The sequence below is a fragment of the Oncorhynchus clarkii genome, unplaced genomic scaffold (genome assembly GCF_045791955.1).
Source record: "Oncorhynchus clarkii lewisi isolate Uvic-CL-2024 unplaced genomic scaffold, UVic_Ocla_1.0 unplaced_contig_12494_pilon_pilon, whole genome shotgun sequence".
In the NCBI taxonomy this organism is placed as follows: domain Eukaryota; kingdom Metazoa; phylum Chordata; class Actinopteri; order Salmoniformes; family Salmonidae; genus Oncorhynchus; species Oncorhynchus clarkii.
In genome coordinates this window covers 1-24,818 of record NW_027259718.1, presented here as the reverse complement: position 1 = coordinate 24,818, position 24,818 = coordinate 1, and the positions used below count along the sequence as shown (strand labels likewise).

At 43.9% G+C, this 24,818-nt stretch overlaps 3 protein-coding genes across 3 annotated transcripts; all 3 read left to right on the top strand.

Annotated features, from left to right (window-relative positions):
• Positions 1-530: 530 nt before the first annotated feature.
• LOC139400763 (oocyte zinc finger protein XlCOF6-like) lies at positions 531-2,376 on the top strand (the record flags this gene model as incomplete). The annotated part of the gene is made up of 1 exon (XM_071145412.1): positions 531-2,376. A coding segment is annotated over one exon (1,479 nt), but the record flags the coding sequence as incomplete, so codon positions are not given.
• A 7,505-nt stretch (positions 2,377-9,881) lies between these two features.
• Positions 9,882-13,995, top strand: LOC139400761 (zinc finger protein 432-like). Its single transcript, XM_071145410.1, has 2 exons — positions 9,882-11,066; positions 12,104-13,995. The coding sequence occupies exons 1-2, from the start codon at positions 10,116-10,118 to the stop codon at positions 13,766-13,768; spliced, it is 2,616 nt and encodes an 871-aa protein (XP_071001511.1). The 5' UTR covers positions 9,882-10,115; the 3' UTR covers positions 13,769-13,995.
• A 4,720-nt stretch (positions 13,996-18,715) lies between these two features.
• On the top strand, positions 18,716-23,891 carry LOC139400762 (poly(A)-specific ribonuclease PARN-like). The gene is made up of 9 exons (XM_071145411.1): positions 18,716-19,439; positions 19,662-19,739; positions 19,922-20,001; positions 21,579-21,646; positions 22,083-22,164; positions 22,580-22,640; positions 22,993-23,158; positions 23,587-23,649; positions 23,820-23,891. Exons 1-9 carry the CDS (start codon positions 19,421-19,423, stop codon positions 23,860-23,862), a joined length of 660 nt encoding a protein of 219 aa, XP_071001512.1. The 5' UTR covers positions 18,716-19,420; the 3' UTR covers positions 23,863-23,891.
• The last annotated feature ends 927 nt before the right edge of the window (positions 23,892-24,818 follow it).

Below are 24,818 nucleotides of genomic sequence, written 5' to 3'. Positions count from 1 at the left end.
TTTGTCAACAGTCTTCCCCTTGATTCCTTGACCTCCTATAAATGCATTGAAGGAGAATATCGGAGGTTCCTCCTCTTGGGACTTTTATCCTCCAATGTATTTTAAGAAGACCAAGTAATCAAAGATGATGTGAATCAAGGAAAGACCTTTGAGATCACCTTTTTAAAAAAAAAAACATTTTAGTCACTTAGCAGACACTCTTATCCAGAGAGACTTACATTTATTTAACTAGGCAAGTCAGTTAAGAGCAAATTCTTATTTGCAGTGACGGCCTAACCCCGGGCCAAACCCTAACCCGGACGGCGCTGGGCCAATTGTGCGCCGCCCTAACATGAGCAATTTGGGTTAAGTGCCTTGCTTAAGGGCACTTTGACAGATTTTTCACTTAGTCGGCTTGGGGATTCAAACCAGCAACCTTTTGGTTAATGGTCCAATGCTCTTAACCACTAGGCTACATTTTGAGACTTCAAAATTCCTTGACAAGTACGAGAGTGTTTCTCACCCTGATTCTCTATTTTTATGATTTCCAGGACAAGCCTCTACCACCCCCCTCCCCTCTCCCAGAGTCTCCAGGTCATGCCTCTCCCAGTAGGGCCTTATTGTGCGGTCTGAAGAGGGTGTCTGTACGGCTCGACGACTGCAGGAAGACATCAGGGCAGAGTACCCATATAATCCACAAGACAACACAGACAGGAGAGAAACCCCACAGCTGGTCTAATGCTGAACAACACAAAACCCTCTCAGGAGACAGGCCTGGCTCCCATATCTGTGATCATTGTGGGAAGAATTTTGTCACAGCTACCAATCTGAAAACACATTTACTGTGTCTGTCTGGAGAGAAACCTTACATGTGCTCTGAATGTGGAAAGAGATTCACGCAGGCCGGCAATCTTAAGAGACACCAGAGAACTCATACAGGGGAGAAGCCGTTTGTTTGTCCTCGTTGTGGGAAAGACTACAATGATTCTGGAAACTTAAAGAAACACATGAGGTCCCATGCTGTTAAACAACACACAGGGAACCCCAAAGTGAAACCTTACCTCTGCTCTGAATGTGGGAAGCAATTCATTGGAAAACAAAGCCTTGAATATCACCGGGAGGTTTTTCACACAGATCACCCTCACCGCTGTGGTCAATGTAAGAAGAGCTTCATAACTGCAGCAAGATTGGAATCACACATAAAAACAAGACACCCGCCAACTGATCCTCTGAAGAATCCACACGTGTGCTTGGAATGTGGAAGGGGATTCCCTGTGGCCGCCAGTCTTAAAAGACACCTGAGAATTCATTCTGAGGAGAAACCGTACTCCTGCCCTCAGTGTGGAAACAGTTACAGTGATCGTGGAAATTTAAAGAAACACATCAGAACTCACACAGAAGAGAAACCCTACCACTGCTTGGTGTGCGGGATGAAGTTTCGTCATACAAAAACGTTACAACGGCATCACCAGGAGAACCACAAGGGGGAGACACTGGGTCCCATCCACAGGCACCAAGACCCTCTTCCATGCCCCCACTGCGGGGAGGTGTTCTCTACCAAGGCTCTTCTAAAGGATCATGCACGGACCCACCCTAGCCGGGTCCACTGCTCCCAGTGCGACAAGACCTTTTCCAATAAAGGTAATTTACTTGTTCATCAGAGGAAACACACTGGAGAGAGGCCTTACCTTTGCCCTCAGTGTGGGAAGAGTTTCTCTCTGGCAGGGAGTTTAAAACTTCATCTCCGGATTCATGCGGGTGAGAAACCTTACTGCTGTACTTACTGTGACAAGAGATTCACAAGGAAGGGCCACTGCAATAGCCACATGCGAATCCACACTGGAGAGAAACCGTACCAATGCCCTGACTGCGGGAGGAGGTTTGCTGACGGTAACGTCCTGAAAAACCACCGGCGGACCCACACAGGAGAGAAACCGTTCCAGTGCCGCATGTGTGATAAAGCCTTCGCCCAGTTGACCAGTCTGAAGAAACATCAGGAGACACACAGCCATAATCACACTGTAAGGTAAAGCCTTCGCCCAGTTGACCAGTCTGAAGAAACATCAGGAGACACACAGCCATAATCACACTGTAAGATAAAGCCTTCGCCCAGTTGACCAGTCTGAAGAAACATCAGGAGACACAAATCCAGCCCGTCTCTGTCGGGAATCGCTACGTACCACACAATCAGTCCATCCCTAGTACTTACCCACCCTGTCCCTTTGGCTCTCACCTTTCCATGTTGGCAGTTCTAGGGAGGGATTTGGGACCAGGGGACTGAAGTTACCAGAGACAAACAGCTGTAAAAACAACTTTGTATCGCCGACTTCCTCTCATTAGGGGCCATCGGAAGGCATTGGATCAGGTGTCTTCTTGATCTCTGGTTTTAAAAGACTTGTCAGCAATCTTACCAACCATGATCAGTTCATTGTAAATGACAAATGTGGGTATCCTGTTAGCCTGACATCCATACCTGTTTTGTGCTAACATTCCACTCTCCATGCCATGTTTGGCATATTAGAAAAAAATGGATACTGTGTGGAATGTAAGCACAACTAGACTGCTACCCAGGCTAGTATCTTGTATGTCTAACAAATTTTAAAAAAATCTGTCTCAAACTGAAATGATTCTGCTCGGCTCCCCGTTCAAGTTGAGTTCACATTTTAGCCCGGGAGTTTTTGTATTAACTGTTGATGTTTAGATATGTTGTCCATTTGAATTTATTGCTGAACCCCAACTACAGTTAATAAAAATGGTCACCAACAATGTGTTGTTGGAGTAGATTTTAGAGTAAGAATGTTTATGCATAACCTAGGGTCCTAGCATAATCTAGGTTCCTGGCATAACCTAGGGTCTAAGCATAACCTAGGGTTCAAGTATAACCTAGGGTCCTGGCATAACCTAGGGTCTAAGCATAACCTAGGGTTCAAGTATAACCTAGGGTCCTGGCATAACCTAGGGTCCTGGCATAACCTAGGGTCCTGGCATAACCTAGGGTCCTGGCATAACCTAGGGTCCTGGCATAACCTAGGGTCACAGCATAACCTAGGGTCCTGGCATAACCTAGGGTCCTGGCATAACCTAGGGTCTAAGCATAACCTAGGGTTCAAGTATAACCTAGGGTCCTGGCATAACCTAGGGTCCTGGCATAACCTAGGGTCCTGGCATAACCTAGGGTTCAAGCATAACCTAGGGTTCAAGCTGTAGTAGGATGTCCCTTGCGGGTATCCGTACCTATGTAGGACATGCGAGGTTTAGGTTAGTAAGCAGGCTGGAGCTAGAACCTCGTTGTTGCGCGTCCTTATTTTAGATCATACTACATGGTGTCAGAAGTGGTTGTGAAATTCACATAAACGTGAAGGACCAAGTAATTCATACATTCAGGCTGTTTCAAAGCAGGGAGGGGACAGTGTTGGAGATAAAAACAGCGCATATCATTATTTTGCTAGCTAACGAGCAAGGACTAAGTTACTGCTAAGCAACATGTTGCAAGAGGAAGAAGCTGGCGGGATTTCAGGGTTTGCGACTCTCCAGTTTAACGGCCTCTGGCGCAAACACGGACAGGCCAGTGGCTTGTGCTGACGGATTTCGCATTAGTCCCCCGGAGAATTTTGATTGTATGGATATTCAAAACTGGCCGAAATGGATCAGGCGCTTTGAAAGGCACAGGGTAGCATCAGGCTTAAACGTGAAACATGAGGCATTTCAAGTGAATACACTGATCTACTCTATGGGTGATGAAGCCGAGGATATATTAAACGCTTCAACGTTGACCGAGGAAGAGAAACTTAACTACAGTGGCGTTTTAAAGACTGTTTTGAAACGCATTTTGTAGGGAGACGCAACATTATATTTGAGAGAGCTAGGTTTATTATGCGCAAACAGGAGCAGGGTGAAACCACTGACAGTTTTATCACAGCTGTTCACAAACTAGCAGAACATTGTCAGTTTGGCGCGCTCAGGGAAGAGCTGATCCGAGATCGGATTATAGTGGTAATAAGAAATATATCACTTTCTGAAAAGTTACAGTTGGATTCCCAGTTTACCTTGTCCAAAGCTGTAAACCAGGTTAGGCAGAGGGAGACAGTGAAAAACCAGCAGACGATTCTGCGCGACAGCAGCTCCTTGCAGAGCGAAGAGAGTGAGGAAATACATGCATTTTCATACCGAGCTAAAAAAAACAAGAGAGAGAACACAGAACAGAGACACACACGGAGAAAACAATCACAGACAGCACCAATAGCTAGTTCAAGTGTTTGTCGCAAATGTGGGAAGTCCCCCTTTTCCACAGATGGAAAGATTGCCCAGCAAAGGATGCGGAATGCAGGAAATGTCACAGGAGAGGAACTTTTCAGCTGTCTGTCGATTAAAGCAAATGCATGAGGTTTCAGAGGAGGTACAAGCAGGACAGCATCTTTTCTGGGAGAAGTAAAGGAAAACAACGCTGGCTGGCATTCAGACATTAAACTCAATAGGGAGATTGTGTCATTTAAACTAGTCACTGGGGCAGCAGTGACAGCTATCCCAACTAGGCTGTATAGCTATAGCAGAGATGGCCCTTTGCTCTCTACAAACAAAAAAACTGTACGGGCCCAGTAATACGATTTAACCAGTGGTAGTTCACTTGGTGATTAAACTGGAGAGTAAAGACAAAAGTGCCATCCAGCCTGTCTTCGCCAGACCGTTGCTGGGGCTGCCAGCAATTGAAGCATTGCAACTCATTGAGAGAGTGAGTGAACTGGAGGACCCAGGTGAGGTTTTCAAAAATAAATTCCCAAAAGTATTTTCTGGTCTAGGAAGGATAGAAGGTGACTACAAAATCCGCTTGAAAGAGGATGCTGTCTCCTATGCCCATACCACCCCCCGCCAGAGTAAAGGAAGAGTTGGGGAGGATGGAAGAAATTGGGGCGGTGTCTAAAATAGAGAGTCCCACAGACTGGCGTGCAGAGATGGTGGTGGTCCCAAAAGCCAATGGGGACATAAGGATCTGTGTGGACATGACTAAATTGAATGAGGCACTCTGCAGAGAGAGACACATCATACCATCAGTGGAGCAGTCACTGGCTCAGTTGGATGGCTCACAAGTCTTCACAAAGCTGGATGCCCGCTCAGGTTTCTGGCAGATACCGCTGTCATCACAGAGTAGGGCACTCACAACGTTTATAACACCGTTTGGCCGTTACTGTTTTCATGTTTTGCCATTTGGAATCGCTTCCGGTCCTGAGCATTTCCAAAGACGCATGTCCCAGCTGTTGGATGTGCTCGTGTGCGGAAGGGACAGAGCAGAACATGATGTAAGACTCACAGCAGTTCTGACCCGACTCCAGGAGACTGGCCTGACACTCAATGAAAAATGCACTTTTGCACAATCAGAGGTCTTGTTCTTGGGGACACAAAATCATTTTGATTGGCTGTGCCTGGCTGCCCAGCGGGTGGGCCTGGCTGCCTAGCGGGTGGGCCTACACACTCCCAAGCCCACCCATGGCTTCACCCCTGCCCAGTCATGTGAAATCCAGATTAAGTCCTGATGAATTTATTTCAATTGATTGATTTTCTTATAAGAACTGTAACAATCAACACAATTATCACAACATAGGTGGGGTTTATAAATCATTGAAGATTGGGTTTATAGAGCAATCAACGCAATTATCACGACATAGGTTGGGTTTATAGAGCAATCAACGCAATTATCACAACATAGGTTGGGTTTATAGAGCAATCAACGCAATTATCACAACATAGGTGGGGTTTATAGAGCAATCAACGCAATTATCACAACATAGGTTGGGTTTATAGCAATCAACGCAATTATCACAACATAGGTTGGGTTTATAGAGCAATCAACACAATTATCACGACATAGGTTGGGTTTATAGAGCAATCAACGCAATTATCACGACATAGGTTGGGTTTATAGAGCAATCAACGCAATTATCACAACATAGGTTGGGTTTATAGAGCAATCAACGCAATTATCACAACATAGGTTGGGTTTATAGAGCAATCAACGCAATTATCACAACATAGGTTGGGTTTATAGAGCAATCAACGCAATTATCACAACATAGGTTGGGTTTATAGAGCAATCAACGCAATTATCACGACATAGGTTGGCTTTATAGAGCAATCAACGCAATTATCACAACATAGGTTGGGTTTATAGAGCAATCAACACAATTATCACAACATAGGTTGGGTTTATAGAGCAATCAACGCAATTATCACGACATAGGTGGGGTTTATAGAGCAATCAACACAATTATCACGACATAGGTTGGGTTTATAGAGCAATCAACGCAATTATCACAACATAGGTGGGGTTTATAGAGCAATCAACGCAATTATCACGACATAGGTTGGGTTTATAGAGCAATCAACGCAATTATCACGACATAGGTTGGGTTTATAGAGCAATCAACGCAATTATCACAACATAGGTGGGGTTTATAGAGCAATCAACGCAATTATCACAACATAGGTTGGGTTTATAGAGCAATCAACGCAATTATCACAACATAGGTTGGGTTTATAGAGCAATCAACACAATTATCACGACATAGGTGGGGTTTATAGAGCAATCAACGCAATTATCACAACATAGGTTGGGTTTATAGAGCAATCAACACAATTATCACAACATAGGTTGGGTTTATAGAGCAATCAACGCAATTATCACAACATAGGTTGGGTTTATAGAGCAATCAACGCAATTATCACAACATAGGTGGGGTTTATAGAGCAATCAACGCAATTATCACAACATAGGTCGTAATATGGCTTTTTTTGTTTTTCCTTTATTTAACCAGGCAAGTCAGTTAACAACTAATTCTTATTTTCAATGACGGCCTAGGAACAGTGGGTTAACTGCCTGTTCAGGGACAGAGCGAGCTGGGTTTGAACTTGCAACCTTCCGGTTATTAGTCCAACGCTCTAACCACTAGGCTACCCTGCCCCAGTGACTTAACCCGCTCACCGCTACTGCTTTAAGAGCCGCAAAACGAGCAGCAACGCTCCTCAGGGTGTGAACTCTGTGGATTTGGAAAGTAGAAGTGCTCCTGAGTAGAATGGATCCCCTTTTACTGCGACACAACGTACAGGCAATTATGTACAGTCCAATAAATGATGAGAGTACACACACACACACACCAAAATTGTTGACCATTTAAATATCAACAATTGTACACATTTTCCATTTATTTTCGCCCAAATTATTAATTTACAAAGCATACAAGGACTGGACTCTTATTCTGAAAGATTCCAAAACTCGTGACACGGAAGTGCTTAGTTATGCCAGAGCTATTATAGAATGAGGAGATAAGAATCTCAGCTGGATCTGAATGTCGACCCATATGCAGTGGTGTAAATAAAGTACTTTAAAGTACTATTTAAGTCGTTTTTTGGGGGGGATATCTGTACTTTACTTTACTATTTATATTTTTCACAACTTGCATTTTTACTCCCCTTCAGTCCTAAAGAAAATCGTGTACTTTTTACTCCATACATTTTCCCTGACACCCAAATACATTCTGAATGCTTAGCAGTTCAGTAAAATTGTCAAATTTACCCAGTTTATCAAGAGAAAGTCCCTGATCATCCCTTCTGCCTCTGATCTGGCAGACTCTCTAAACACAAACGCATCGTTTGTAAATTATGTCTGAGTGTTGGAGTGTGCCCCCTGGCTATCCATACATTTAAAAAACAAGAAAATGGTGTCTGGTTTGCTTCATATAAGGAATCTGAAATTATATTATAATTTTACTTTTGATACTTAAGTATGTGTAAAAACCAAATACTTTTAGACTTTTACTCAAGTAGTATTTTACTGGGTGACTTTCACTTCTACTTTTCTATTCAGGTATTTAAACTTTTACTGAAGTTTGACAATTGGGTACTTTTTCGATCTCTGCCAACATGAATGTCGACCAATGTGTTGCGTCACGTGGTTGTAAAAAACGAATCGGCACGCAATTCCTTCTTAAAAGTCAGGGAATGGGTCGAGACACCGGCCTATTTTCCTCAATAGTACGTCATGTCATGATTTTAAAGCTATACGATATCACAGGGAACAAGTTAATTATCTCACACCCCGATAAATTTTTTTTTTGAATGTTGTACTTCTTGTTCACGTAATTCATGCTAATGTTGGGTTTTTGAGCTGGAGCCCAATGGACTCCCATTCACTTCCTTAAAGGAGTTGTCCAATAATCACCCAGAATGCACCACGCGGCCCATTGACGAAGCATGGGCAACATAATCAATGGTCCTTAACACGATTACACTGGAGTTTCTCATCTCCATAACTGTATCTCTGGTTATTCTTGCCCGCTTCACAACGGTATCAATACCAAAGATGGTGGACGCCATTCTTATTTGATTGAAGCAAGAATGGGACAATTTTGGAATATAGCTAGTCAGTAAAGCATTAGGTGTCGGGATTATTCAAACGATGTAGTTAGTTCGTCGTCAGGGTTGCATAGCTTAGTTACTGTTATGTACCTGGTCTTCAGATTGCTACTTTTTTTACTTGGGTTGCTAGCTGCTCAATAGCTCCTGCTAACTCATTTGAATCTCTGCTCAAACATCGTCGATACAGGAATAAAACGACAATTGTTTTCTGTATGGTACGAACAGGCAGGGGACTCTACATATAATTAATGAGCTGCTGTACCTAATGTTCCTGTTATGTTATTTAGCTAGCTAGCTTCTAAAATTCCAAATTGTAACCTTCAAAATAAAAGTCCTCATTTGTGGGAAACCTTTTCAATTTAAATGGTATTAAAGATCACTAATATTGTTATATTATATTGTTCTATGAAGTAAACATGAAATGGTGACGGGGAAATATAGAACATTTAAACATTTGATGGACTTGACAGAAATAGAATGTCACGACATATTTGAAAGGCTTTCGTCCCCGTTAGGACGGGGTTCGTTTTACTGGGGGAGATCGCGTAAAGTAATTATGAGCACAGAACTCAACTAACCGAATTTTTTTCCCCTTGCGAATCTGGCATGTCCAGTAATTTTCACATGGAGGGAGAATAATAATTCTAGCCGGAATAACCTACAGTCTTTTTTTGTTGTTGTTGCAAACTCCAAGATCCTCTGATAGTACTTATCCTTAGCGAATCGACATCACTGTGTTTTGAGCGCTATTACAGTGTTTAATAGGTGCTGCTTGCAGTTTGGGTAAGAACATGGGAACAAAGGCTGTGCAGTGCTTGCTATGTACATAGCCTACAGATTAATTCAATGTGTCTGTCATATATAAACCTTCCTAGTGCCTATTTCTCTTTTTAAAAGATTAAATGCATGCTATTCTGCCAATGAATTGATAAATGGCCAAATACAACAGCTTGAAATAGATGTCAGCGTACAGTTCACGGTTCTTATTGGTATTATTTAGATTTTCTCCAATCTTAATGCATGTCAATATTATATTAGGCTATCCATAGACACGTTGCAATATCTGCACGCCTAGAACAGCCTCCAGGCTTCTATCATAACGGTCAAGTTTGAACGAGGAAAAATATAAATAAATTACAGGGGGCAGTTTGGTAAAAAACTGATCTCGTCCGAGTTGACCTTTACACCATGTCTGCCTATTTTTACACAGGTGACCTCACAAAGAGATTCCATTGTTCTGGTGACAGGAAGAAGATCTGGTGTTCTGAGATAACGCTCACCCTGGAATAACTGGCCAAACAGCACCTCCTGAAGCTTCCTGTGTGGTGCAGCGGTCTAAGACACTGCATCTCAGTGCTAGAGGTCATCACTACAGACCCTGGTTTAATTCCAGGCTGTATCACAGCGGTCTAAGACACTGCATCTCAGTGCTAGAGTTCGTCACTACAGACACCCTGGTTCTATTTCAGGCTGTATCACAACCGGTCGTTATTGGGAGTCCCATAGGGTGGCGCACAATTGGCCCAGTGTCGTCCGGGTTTGACCCGGTGTAGTCCATCATTATAAATAAGAATTTGTTCTTAACTGACTTGCCTAGTTAAATAAAAACTACAACTCCCAGTGTAAAGGGAGATATAGGAGACACCTCACATTAGTGACAGCTACGGTCAATAACCAGTTGTTGTAGATTTTTTTTAAACCAAGAAACATTCTAACTCTGCTGAGACAAAATGAGTTCAGAGAAGGAAACGTTGATGGATGAAATCGAAAAGAGTTTATGGAATTTAACTGAGGACAATTTACGTTACCTGTGTGAACGGTGTGGATTAGATGGCTCTGAAATTAAAGGGATGAATCATCGCTTATTAAGGCGTAAAGTCATGGAGGAAATGTGGGACAATACGGATTCAATGAAATCAGAGGAGCAGGGAATGTCTTGGTTAGTCCAACTGAAAGAGGACATCAGGAGGACACAGGAGGAGGGTAGCAGTGCACTTATGAGTCCCAGCCAATCAGATGACGTAGACTGGAATGAAGAGGGAGGAACTAGGTTGCCTAGCAACAGACTGGAGGCTAAATCTGATCTAGAGAGGCACACACCAGAGCAGAGGGAGAGTGATGTGACTACTTCCCAGTCTGAAAGTGTTTTTCTCAAACCACACGTGTGCACTAAATGTGGAAAGGGATTCCATCAGGCCGGCTGTCTTAAGAGACACCTGAGGACTCATACGGGGGAGAAACCATTTGTTTGCCCTTGTTGTGGGAGGGCTTGGAGTGATTCTGGAAACTTAAAGAGACACATGAGAAAAACTCACCCAGGAGAGGAGATGGTTGTTAAGAGGGTTGACACTCAGAGGAGTGACCCTACAGGAAGTAGGGAGGAAATTAATGTGGATTCAATTAAATCGGAGGAGCAGGGAACGTCTCGGTCACTCCAGCTGAAAGAGGAGGATGCTTGCGGTGCTCCCGTGAGTCCCAGACAGGCTCATGCTGATGATGTAGACTGCAACGTTGAGGACAGGGATTGGTTGCCTAGCATCGGACTGAAGGCGGAGCCCATGAGTCCCAGACAATCCGATGATGACGCTGCAGACCGCAAAGAAGAATGGAACGAAGCGGGAGGCGCTACGTTGCCTAGCGATGGACTGGAGGCGGAGTCGGCTCGAGAGCGCCACAGTTGCGTGAGTATTTCCCAGTCATTGTGTATTTTGTTCCCAACAGTCTTTCCTTGATTCCCCTTCTTTTTATAAATGCATTGGGAGGAGAATAACTGAGGCTCCACCTCTTGGACTTTGTCTTTCAAAGCATTTTGAGAAGGAGGCAGAGTAATCGAGGATGAGAGTCATCGAGGATGAGAGTCATTGAGGATGAGAGTCATCGAGGATGAGAGTCATCGAGGATGAGAGTCATCGAGGATGAGAGTCATCGAGGATGAGAGTAATCTAGGATGAGAGTAATCTAGGATGAGAGTAATCGAGGATGAGAGTAATCGAGGATGAGAGTAATTGAGGATGAGAGTAATCGAGGATGAGATTAATCGAGGAAAGACTCTTGAGACTTCAAAATTCCTTGACAGGAAGGAGAGTTTCCCACACTAAGGGTTTTTCTGGATCAAAAATGGACGTAGGGGGTGGGCGTGGCATGGGGGCGTGGCATGGGGTGTGTGGCATGGGGTGTGTGGCATAGGGGTGTGGCGTGGGGGCGTGGCAATGGGTACGGCATGGGGGCGTGGTATAGAGGCGTGGCAATGGGCGGGTTCGGCCCATTGGCTCAGTTGAATTTTGGACAGCATCTTAGAGGCCCCCATCTTGGCGGTCTACAGAATTCGTAGCATTTTTAAGCCAATTTTCTGCAACTCTTCAAATTTCTCCATGGAGCTGAGAGAGATTTTGCCGTTTGAAGCTAATTTCCCTGAACTCTATGCATTTTGCCATGGTTAATGATGTTTTATCTTGCTCAAACAAAGAAAATCTGAATCAATTCTGCTAAATGAATTGTTTTGGGCATTGTTTATTCTCCCTGACTGTCTAGTTTTTATTTTGATGATTGTTAGTTCTCAGATTATATTATTGATACATGTATCAGTCTGTTATCTTTTCTACATACTTTCTATTTGGTTTTAGTCCTTTACCCTGAAAGTGTTTTTCCAGGACTTCAATGACAGAAAAATCCCAGCACCCTGATTTTTGATTTCATGTCTATTTTTTCTGATTTCCAGGACAAGCCTCTCTTGCCCTCCTCCACCCTCGCAGAGTCCCTGAGTCGTGCCTCTCCCGGTGGCGCCTTATTGTGCGGTCTGAAGAGGGTGTCTGTGCGGCTTGTCGACTGCAGGAAGACACCGGGGCAGAGTGGCCTTCAAATACACAAGGCAACACAGACGGGAGAGAAACCCCACAGCTGGTCTAATGCTGAACAACACAAAACCCTCTCAGGAGACAGGCCTGGCTCACATATCTGTGATCACTGTGGGAATAATTTTACCACTGCTACCAATCTGAAAAGACACTTCCTGTATTTGTCTGGAGAGAAACCATACATGTGCTCTGAATGCGGAAAGAGATTCACGCAGGCCGGCAGTCTTAAGATACACCAGAGAACTCATACTGGGGAGAAACCGTACATCTGCCCTCGTTGTGGGAAGGCTTGGAGTGATTATGGAAACTTAAAGAGACACATGAGAAGGCATACTGTTAAACAATACACAGTGAAACCTCACCACTGCTCGGATTGTGGGAAACAGTTCATTGTAAAATCAAGCCTTAAACATCACCGGCTAGTTTTTCACACAGATCACCCTCACTGCTGTGGTCAATGTAAGAAGAGCTTCATAACTGCAGAAAGACTGGAATCACACATAAAAACACAACACCCGCCAAGGGATCCTCTGAAGAACCCACATGTGTGCTCTGAATGTGGAAAGGGATTCCATCAGGCCGGCTGTCTTAAGAGACACCTGAGAACTCATACGGGGGAGAAACCGTTTGTTTGCCCTCGTTGTGGGAGGGCTTGGAGTGATTCTGGAAACTTAAAGAGACACATGAGAAAAACTCACCCAGGAGAGGAGATGGTTGTTAAGAGGGTCGACACTCAGAGGAGTGAGCCTACAGAGAGTAGGGAGGAAATGAATGTGGATTCAATTAAATCGGAGGAGCAGGGAACGTCTCGGTCACTCCAGCTGAAAGAGGACATCAGAAGGATACTGGTGGATGCCAGCGGTGCACCAATGAGTCCCAACCAAGCCGATGATTATTCTGAAGACTGTGACGAGGGAGGAACTTGGTTGCCTAGCAAAAGACTGGAGGCGAAATCTGATCTAGAGAGGCACACGCCAGAGCAGAGGGAGAGTGATGTGACTACTTCCCAGTCAGAAAGTGTTTTTCTCAAACCACACTTGTGCACTAAATGTGGTAAGGGATTCAAAAAAAACGGCTGTCTTAAGAGACACCTGAGGACTCATACGGGGGAGAAACCATTTGTTTGTTCTTGTTGTGGGAAGGCTTGGAGTGATTCTGGAAACTTAAAGAGACACATGAGAAAAACTCACCCAGGAGAGGAGATGGTTGTTAAGAGGGTCGACACTCAGAGGAGTGAGCCTACAGAGAGTAGGGAGGAATTGAATGTGGATTCAATTAAATCGGAGGAGCAGGGAACGTCTCGGTCACTCCAGCTGAAAGAGGAGGATGCTTGCGGTGCTCCCGTGAGTCCCAGACAGGCTCATGCTGATGATGTAGACTGCAACGTTGAGGACAGGGATTGGTTGCCTAGCATCGGACTGAAGGCGGAGCCCATGAGTCCCAGCCAATCCGATGATGACACTGCAGACCGCAAAGAAGAATGGAACGAAGCGGAAGGCGCCCTTCGTTGTGGGAAGGCTTGGAGTTAATAAAGAGACCCATGAAAAAAGCTCAACCACCACCCAATCAGCATGTCCATTATCCCTACCTAATCAGCATGTCCCTTATCCCTACCCACCAACCAATCAGCATGTCCCTTATCCCTACCCACCACCCAATCAGCATGTCCCTTAGCCCTACCCACATCAGACACCATGGTAACCTGGTTTACACCTGTCCAATCCCTTACAGGTGTGTTTACTACTTCAAGGAAACAAGATGTGAAGCGTGTGTTTTTTTTTAAAGGGGGGTATATTTGATGTTGTAATTGTTTCTAATAGAGACAGGTTAGAAGTAGAGACAGAGACAGATGAGGAGGGAAGACAGTGAGGAGTAGATGCAGGGATTGAACCCTGGTCTCCAGTGGGGAGGCTGAGGCATACATAGAGCATCCAGCTGTGCTACCACAAGACTACAGGCTATGTACAGAAGGAAGCATTTCTAAAGTATTGGAACACTGCCCTAGACTCCTGTCCCAAATAACACCTTATGCGCTATATAGTGCACTACTTTTGACCCCTGCCCATCGGGGTGCCATTTTGGATTCAGGATGTCCCAAACCCCAACCTACCACGTGCCCTTGCTTGGCCCTCACTAGTGCTGTGGCGGTCAGCAGGTGATTGTCAAGTAAATAACTGCCGGTCTCATGGCAATTGACCATTTAATTATCATAAACATGTTTAGCCTACAAGCCACTGATTCGGACCTTTGGGCTCCCTAGTGGCGCAGCGGTCTAAGGCACTGCATCTCAGTACTACAGGCGTCACTACAGACCCTGGTTCGATTCCAGGCTGTAGCACAACTGGCCTTGATTGGAAGTCCCATAGGGTGGCACACAATTGGCCCAGCGTAGTCTGGGTTAGGGTTTGGCTGGGATAGGCCGTCATTGTAAATAAGAATTTGTTCTTAACTGACTTGCCTAGTCAAATAAAAAATACATTTAAAAAAGGTATAAACATTTAATATAATATATCACAATTGAACATAGCTTAATAAAATATAAATGATATTTTCCCCAAACGATTTCAAAGGAAGTGCACACATGCACTCAACTCTGTGTTGAGAGGTTAACAAAGAAACCGGTTCTCTCATATGCTTCATTCAGAGTTATTTATTCGACTTTAATTGTGATATGTTCTTATTCTTAATATATTATAAGGCTGCCTGATGGCACTCGGATGATTTGAAAAAAAAGTCGCAAGCAGAACACACTTCATCAGTCTCTCATTCACAATTTGGACAAGCACTTGACAATATTCTCAGCAGGCCTCGAGTTTCCCGGTGGCATCCCCCTTGTGTGGCTGAAATGCCCCATAAAAAAGAAAATGGGTGCCTTTTACGGCCAATGTGGGTTTTATAATAATTATAATTACTCTCACTCACATGATCCTTCAGATGTAGCCAATGCCTGTCACGTGATTGGTCCATCTCACAGTCATTTCAGCTAAGAAGTAATGAAGACAGACACATCGGGGGGGCGTAACTGCACGCGTCCAATGCCTGTCACGTGATTGGTCCATCTCACAGTCATTTCAGCTAAGAAGTAATGAAGACAGACACATCGGGGGGGCGTAACTGCACGCGTCCAATGCCTGTCACGTGATTGGTCCATCTCACAGTCATTTCAGCTAAGAAGTAATGAAGACAGACACATCGGGGGGCGTAACTGCGAGCGTCCAATTCCGAGGCGCATATTGAAAATGTTAGAGAGCTGTCCACATTTTACTTTTCGTCAGCCAATCAGATGAGTCGGTCTAACCAACAGCACTAGCTTATGCCCAATGTACTATCCCCCCATAGTGCAAAAGTTGACCTATGCTATTGGTCAACTGTTCTTCTGTGCAAGAAATAAATATGCCAAACATACTGTAGGACAGTTGTGGGATGCGACAGATCCCAATTGAATACAGCAACTCACATCCAATTTGTTTTCTTAAAGCAGTGAGGCTGATGCAACAGATCAGAACGTTTAGCTTACAATGTTGATAAACTATTAAGGCTTTTTCTATTCGGTTTTTTCTTCACATTAGAAGCGTATCAATGTGCACACGGTGGTAGACTATTAGTGCGAATGTTCCAAAATGCAATCAATTAGCAGGAAAACACTGTTCCCGAAAGTGAAGGCAGATGTGATTGTGCATTTAATAGTTTATTATAAAAGGTGCATATTTATGGTGAAAATTATCTTCCCCAAACGTGACACTCACACAGCTTATGTCTGCCAGTTAGGCTCTACACTGGTTATAAAACTCACACAGCTTATGTCTGCCAGTTAGGCTCTACACCGGTTATAAAACTCACACAGCTTATGTCTGCCAGTTAGGCTCTACACCGGTTATAAAACTCACACAGCTTATGTCTGCCAGTTAGGCTCTACACCGGTTATAAAGCGGTTTAATATTTATTATTATTTACCTTTATTTAACTAGGCAAGTCAGTTAAGAACAAATTCTTATTTTCAATGACGGCCTAGGAACAGTGGGTTAACTGCCTGTTCAGGGGCAGAACGACAGATTTGTACCTTGTCAGCTCGGGGATTTGATCTTGCAACCTTTCGGGTTACTGGCCCAACGCTTTAACCACGAGGCTACCTGCACTCCCTGTGCTTCGTTTTAAGGAGTTATTTGGCCACTTTAGTTGTGATAAAAAAACCTTATCAAAACATATAGGCCTATGGGCTGGGCTACATACGGTGTGCGACCTACGATTTGAAGAAGTCGCAAAAAAATGCATGAGTTATTCCTCGCCTTACTGCACAAGCTGGGCGTCATTCACAAGTGATAATACATAATTCACAGGTGATAGGCTAATATTGTCACCCATCAGACTATTTTTAATTTAATCTTGTCTTTACATATACTAAATAATATGTGTGTGAAATTAGTTTTGATTTAGAATGGACCATTATCATGCACCTGTATCGAAACAGGGGTATGGGGGGGGGAAGAATGTCAACTATGCACTTAAATAGCAAAATGGAGGACGCTTTTCCCCGTGGTTCATCTTCATGCCAGCCAGGTAGGCTATACTCCTGTTGTAAAAGAGAAGCAATGTGCTTAATATTAGGAAAGTTTATAAATATAATAGGCCTAGCCTATAGAAAGCTGATGGGATCCTCCTCTTTTTAATAGAGGCCATCACTCTGTTTTCTCACGCAGTTACATAGCCTATAGAAATGTTGCGCAACATGAGCTCATGGGTTCTCATGAAGTGTTTTGATGAGATGTTTTAATACATTTACATTGATGTCAGAGTGATTTAAAGGGACGATACAGTGCTGAGTACCAGGCAGTTAGTTTGGTAGGTTACTAATGACCATCAGTAGCATCAGAGAAGCCTAATTACCGTGTCTAAACTGTCACGTGGAATTTGACTGTCTTCGTGACTAGTGACCTCTGGTCTGGTGGTAATACCGTCACCTTGACAACCCCTCCATGTTGGCAGATCTAGGGACAAGATGACTGAGGTTACCAAAGACAAAACGGCTGAATGTAGAACTATATACAGCTGACTTCCTGTATACAGCCGACTTCCTGTATACAGCCGACTTCCTGTATACAGCCGACTTCCTATCATTGGACCACTGGAGAAGGGCCCAATCCCAAGTTGACATCTAGACCTTATGCACTTGTGGAGATGTAAGATAATCTAATTGGTTGTAAGCAATATGGTATTACTTCCACCTAGCCTATCAGAGAGCAACGTGGAGCTATTACCAGATTGCTTACACCTGACAAAACCTCTCCGATCTCCACAAGTGCATATGGCATAGGGTCTAGGGGGCGTTTAGGATTGGGCCCATTGGGTCAATGTGTCTTGATTTCTGGTTTTAAAAGACTTGTCAGCAATCTTACCACCATGACTAGTTCATTCTAAATTCACAATGCATTGCTGTTGTATCCTGTATGTATAACTTGGAATATAATTATATTTTGTAAATCTATCTCAAACTGAAATTATTCTTGCTCGGCTCCCTGTTCAAGTTGAGTTCACATTTTAGCCGGGGAGTTTTTGTATTAAGAGTTGATGTTTAGATGTTTTTGTTTTTGTAGTGGTTGTGAACACCCCTTCAAATGAGTGGATTTTGGCTATTTCAGCCACACCCGTTGCTGACAGGTGTATAAAATCGAGCACACAGCCATGCAATCTCTATAGACAAACATTGGCAGTAAAAGGTCCTTACTGAAGAGCTCAGTGACTTTCAATGCGGCATCGTCATAGGATTCCACTTTTCCAACAATTCAGTTCATCAAATTTCTGCCCTGCTAGAGCTGCCCCGGTCAACTGTACGTGCTGTTATTGTGAAGTGGAAACATCTCGGAGCAACGACGTCTCAGCCGCGGAGTGGTAGGCCACACAAGCTCACAGAACGGGACCGGCGAGTGCTGAAACAACCAGTGCGTAAAAGTTGCAAAACTCACTACCGAGTACCAAACTGCCTCTGGAAGCAACATCAGCACAATAACTTCATGAAATGGGTTTCAATGGCTGAGCAGCTGTACACATGCCTACGAAAAGTAATGGTATGTGGCTGTTTTTCATGGTTCAGGCTTAGGCCCTTTAGTTCCAGTGAAGGGAAATCTTAACACGATAGCGTACAATGACATTCTAGATGATTCAACTTTGTGGCAACAGTTTGGGGAAGGCCCTTTCCTGTTTCAGAATGACAATCCTCCTGTGCACAAAGCGAGGTCCATTCAGAAATGGTTTGTCGAGATCGATGTGGAAGAACTTGCCTGCACAGAGCCCTGACCTCAATCAGCCAGGCCTAATCGCAAGCCAGGCCTAATTACAAGCATCATTGCCCGACCTCACTAATGTTTGTGCCTGAATGGAAGCAGGTCCCCGCAACGATGTTCCAAAGCCGTCCCAGAAGAGTGGAGGTTGTTATAGCAACGGGGGGGGTCGTTTTAGTCATGTAGTGTATGTTGTCCATTTCAAAGAATGTTTGGAATTTATTGCTGAACACCAACTAGAGTTAATAAAAATGGTGACAGCAATGTGTTGTTGGAGTAGATCTTTGAGTAAGAAGGTTTATGCATAACCAAGGGTCCTAGTATAACCAAGGGTTCAAGCGTCAGAGGCAAAGTGTATGTATGTAGTGTCACATCAACATTTTGTGAGGACAGAAATGTAAGAAAATCTTAGATTTGTAATTATTTGTTAATTGATCAATAATGACAAAGGTGAAACTCTAGCTTCAGTTAGATAACAATAGTCATATGTGTAATTTTAACATAAACACAAATTAATCCGGATAAGATTGCTAATCTACCATTATTTGACACCTATCTAAAAAATGTGAATCTTCATTTCAGTCTGTCTTACATGGCTTTTGCATTGGGTGACCGTTGATAGCGTGAAAAGACAAATTAAAATTGCTGTTCAAAATGGTGGGGGGGAACACCCATTATAACATGTTCAGTTATGCTCACGGCACGACTGATAAACCCACACTGTACATTCGAGCTAGAAAGCGCGTATTCGTGATTCGTGCATAGTACGGCTTTTATTTTGTCGTAGCCATATTTTGATTGACGTCGTGTCAAAAACGTCACTACGCCGGAAGTGTTGGAAAGATTAAAATCCTCTTGAGTGACAGCGGCGGTTTGGTACATTGTATTTTTTGTCTTTCTGTAGGGATGGAGGTGACACGAACAAGTAATTCACCTCTTTATGCACCCTTATAGATAATATACACAAAGATTATAGTCGTATGCTATTAGATACACAAACTTAGCTGTGGTTTCTCACCGCACAATCATGATTCCGTTCATTTCCGCGAGGTTGTGAATGCTAACCCGCTAACTAGCATTAATAGCTAGCTTGCGTGGTGAGTAAACCACCAACGCATGTTGGCTGATTGCTGTTTTTGTATTACAGATTTCAAAGACAGTTTAAGCACTGTGTACAGCGCAATAGAGGAAGCAGACTTTCTCGCAATCGATGGGGAATTTTCAGGTAAGTCATTGTTAGCTATCTATTTAACTGGCAAACATTTTATAGTTCCATCTTAACTAGCTCGCTGGCCAACCCGTTTCCGTGGCTGCTACAAGCCACACACACGCAGTCGGTTTTGAACTCTTGACATCTTCATCATGTTCTAGTTAATACAGTAGAAAATATACTCTATTCGGTTTCAGGTATTAGCGATGGGCCCAACGTCAGCGCACTGACTAACGGGTTGGACACGCCAGAGGAGCGCTACATGAAGCTAAAAAAGGTAACAGTCAAGAGAGACATGCGTTTAGAGTTGGGGGGCAATGCGGTTTCTGCATTATGCTGCATTTACTTGACACTACAACGTTTTATGGCAGCCATGTTTGTTCCCCGTTAGTTTAACATGGAGAATATTTAACAATGTAACCCCAGCTTTTATTTCTTTCATCACATCCCCAGTGGGTCAGAAGTTTACATACACTCAATTAGTATTTTGTAGCATTGCCTTTAAATTGTTTAACATGGGTCAAACGTTTTGGGTAGCCTTCCACAAACTTCCCACAGTAAGTTGGGTAAATTTTGGCCCATTCCTCCTGACAGAGCTGGTGTAACTGAGTCAGGTTTGTAGGCCTCCTTGCTCGCACACGCTTTCTCAGTTCTGCCCACAAATTTTCTATAGGATTGAGGTCAGGGCTTTGTGATGGCCACTCCAATACCTTGACTTTGTTGTCCTCAAGCCATTTTGCCATAACTTTGGAAGTATGCTTGGGGTAAATGTCCATTTGGAAGACCCATTTGCAACCAAGCTTTAATTTGATGATGTCTTGAGATGTTGCTTCAATATATCCACATCATTTTCGTCCCTCATGATGCCATCTATTTTGTGAAGTGCACCAGTCCCTCCTGCAGCAAAGCAGCCCCACAACATGATGCTGCCACCTCTGCGCTTCATGGTTGGGATGGTTTTCTTTGGCTTCTTAGCCTCCCCCATTTTCCTCCAAACATCACAATGGTCATTATGGCCAAACAGTTCTGTTTTTGTTTCATCAGACCAGAGGACATTTCTCCAAAAAGTACAATCTTTGTCCCCATGTGCAGTTCCAAACTGTAGTCTGGCTTTTATAGTGGTTTTGTAGCACTGGTTTCTTCCTTGCTGAGCGTCCTTCAGGTTATGTCGATATAGGACTTGTGTTACTGTGGATATAGATACTTTTGTACCTGCTTCCTCCAGCATCTTCACAAGGTAATTTGCTGCTGTTCTAGGATTGATTTTCACTTTTTGCGCCAAAGTACGTTCATCTCTAGGAGACAGAATGTATCTCCTTCCTGAGCGGTATGACGGCTGTGTGGTCCCATGGCGTTTATACTTGCAATTCAATTAGCCTATCAGAAGCTTCTAACGCCATGACATTTTCTGGAATTTTCCAAGCTGTTTAAAGGCACAGTCAACTTAGTGTATGTAAACTTCTGACCCACTGGAATTGTGATAGTGATTTACAAGTCAAATATTCTGTCTGTAAACAATTGTTGGAAAAATTACTTGTGTCATGCACAAAGTAGATGTCCTAACCGACTTGCCAAAACTATAGTTTATCAAGAAATGTGTGGAGTGGTTGAAAAACGAGTTTTAATGACTCCAACCTAAGTGTATGTAAACTCCACACTGTATATAACTAATATAGCTTGCATAACTTTTTATATCATGGCTGAATTTGATCATGGTTTTCAGGTGTTTTGATTCCTGGAGTCTGTATGTATGGGCCACAACAAGGCCATGTGCTATCGGTCCTGCTTTAAATGTACACTTGAGACTCTCTCCTCTCCTCTGGCTCTCCACCCCCACTCTCTCTCTCTATCCAGCATTCCATGGACTTCTTGCTGTTTCAGTTTGGACTGTGTACGTTCACATATGACCAGGCAGAGTCCAAGTGAGTGGGATTTCTCTCTCCGATTTAACATTTAACAAGCAGTCGGTTTTGAACTGAGTTACATCTGAGTAACATGAAGCTTCTCAGAGTAGGAGTGCTGATTTAGGATCCGTTTTTAGCCTTTCTGATTGTTCTGAATGAGACTCCATATGGACCTGATCCTATATCGGCCCTCTTAAGCTTGACGCATAGGACCCGTGACCTGACCCCAGATCAGTTAGTGATTTATCCAACTCTTCTCTGCTGTGTTACACTGTCATAACAAACGGGTTGTGTCTGAAATACTGATCTGGGACCAGCTGATATAGTCTGATATAGTGTTAAATAGAAAGTCTAAGTCAGCTATATTGAATGATGTGATCTCTATGCAGGCTATAGGAATGTTTAACCTACCTGACCTGCTGTTCTTTCTCTCCTGGTGTTTTTGTCCCCACAGGTACGTCATCAAGACTTTTAATTTTTATATATTCCCAAAGCCGTTCAACAGAACCTCCCCAGACACCAAGTTCATCTGCCAGGTTAGAAAACCGTTGGTCTGTCTTATTTTATCCGGGTGGTACAAGCATTTCTTATTGGTGCTTCCACAACCTGCATCGCTTGCTGTTTGGGGTTTTAGGCTGGGTTTCTGTACAGCACTTAGAGATATCAGCTGATGTAAGAAGGGCTATGTAAATACATGGGGAGTGACGACCTAAACCTGTCCAATCAAATCCTGTTTCAGCCCGTTATGTAAATACACGTGATTTGATTGGACAGGTTTAGGTCGTCACTCCCCGTTTCTGCCTGTTATGTAAATACACGTGATTTGATTGGACAGGTTTAGGTCGTCACTCCCCGTTTCAGCCCGTTTGCTTCCTTTCCATCCCTGGAGAACAGGACCCATGTTGCCCCTGGTAGTGCGTTGGTAAATATGTCTGTGTTTTGTTATTTCAGAGTTCCAGCATTGACTTCCTGGCCAGTCAGGGTTTTGACTTCAACAAAGTGTTCCGTCACGGTAGGTGGCTTTCTGTCTGGTTGCCGTAGAAATCCCAACTAGGACAATAAATCGGTTGATGGATTGAAGCTACTCTAGCTAACCCCTCTGTTCTGGATGCTCTAGGAATTCCAACTAGGGCAATAAATCGATTGATGGATTGAAGCTACTCTAGCTAACCCCTCTGTTCTGGATGCTCTAGGAATTCCAACTAGGGCAATAAATCGATTGATAGATTGAAGCTACTCTAGCTAACCCCTCTGTTCTGGATGCTCTAGGAATTCCAACTAGGTCAATAAAGATGACTAAGTGATTGATTTAAAATAACCTACACTCCGCCATCTAACCCCGCCTCCTTTTCTGGTTGCCGTAGGGATCCCGTACCTGAACCAGGAAGAGGAAGTGCAGCTGCGGGAGCAGTATGAGGAGAGGCGGAGTCAGAGTAACGGATCAGGAAACCCCTCCTACATCTCCCCCAACTCAAACAAAGGCCCCGGTAGCATCCCCGAGGAGCACAGGGAGTACATCGGGCGGGTGGTGTAAGTTTAAACCTGACTCCCATTTCTAGTTACAACTTTAGACTGTAGTTCCATGTGGTGAGAGAGATGACAGCCTGGTCCCAAATCTGCCCCTTTCCCTGGCCACCTGCTGACACCAGATCCTCCAGCCGCCCCCTTCCCTCCCTAGCCACCCTCTGACACTAGTTCCTCCAGCCGCTCCTTTCCCTCCCCAGCCACCTGCTGACACCAGATCCTCCTTCATATAAGGCATGGTTTAAACTCCTCCAAACGGGTGTTACAGCCTCAGCGCGGAACCCGTCCTACGGTCCACGGTGAAGTCACATGGTACTGATTTATGTCTAGCGGAGCAGAAATCCATAGTAACAGTCCAGACACGACCATTCAGCTCCAGCCCAGAATGCATCCCTGTCGTCATTTTGTTAACTCCTGCCTCTTGTCCCTTGCAGAGAGAAGGTGGAATCTCTGTTCACTACCTCAGAGAAGACTGTGGACCTGGAGCCCTGCACTGGGTAAACAAACGTGTGTGTGTGTGTGTGTGTGTGAGAAATGTGCATTTATACAACACTTATTTCAGTCTCAAAGGGCTTTTTCACTCTCCTGACCCCCCCAGCAATATTTACCAGTGTTTTATTTATTAAAAACCTCCATTCCCCCTGTTCTGTTCTCTGCTCCACTCCAGGTTTCAGAGGAAGCTGATCTACCAGACTCTCAACTCCAAGTAAGTACGTTCTGTCCTTCAAGAGCAGCAATGTTCTAGAACTCTGCAGATATGATTCAGTGTTCCATCCCAAGAACACAGGGAGATGAATGAAATCCACATCCCAAGAACACAGGGAGATGAATGAAATCCACATCCCAAGAACACAGGGAGATGAATGAAATCCACATCCCAAGAACACAGGGAGATGAATGAAATCCACATCCCAAGAACACAGGGAGATGAATAAATCCACATCCCAAGAACACAGGGAGATGAATGAAATCCACATCCCAAGAACACAGGGAGATGAATGAAATCCACATCCCAAGAACACAGGGAGATGAACGAAATCCACATCCCAAGAACACAGGGAGATGAATGAAATCCACATTCCCAAGAACACAGGGAGATGAATGAAATCCACATCCCAAGAACACAGGGAGATGAATGAAATCCACATCCCAAGAACACAGGGAGATGAATGAAATCCACATTCCCAAGAACACAGGGAGATGAATGAAATCCACATCCCAAGAACACAGGGAGATGAATGAAATCCACATCCCAAGAACACAGGGAGAAATGAAATCCACATCCAAGAACACAGGGAGATTAATGAAATCCACATTCCCAAGAACACAGGGAGATGAATGAAATCCACATCCCAAGAACACAGGGAGATGAATGAAATCCACATCCCAAGAACACAGGGAGATGAATGAAATCCACATTCCCAAGAACACAGGGAGATTAATGAAATCCACATTCCCAAGAACACAGGGAGATGAATGAAATCCACATCCCAAGAACACAGGGAGATTAATGAAATCCACATTCCCAAGAACACAGGGAGATGAATGAAATCCACATCCCAAGAACACAGGGAGATGAATGAAATCCACATTCACAAGAACACGGGGAGATGAATGAAATCCACATCCCAAGAACACAGGGAGATGAATGAAATCCACACCCCAA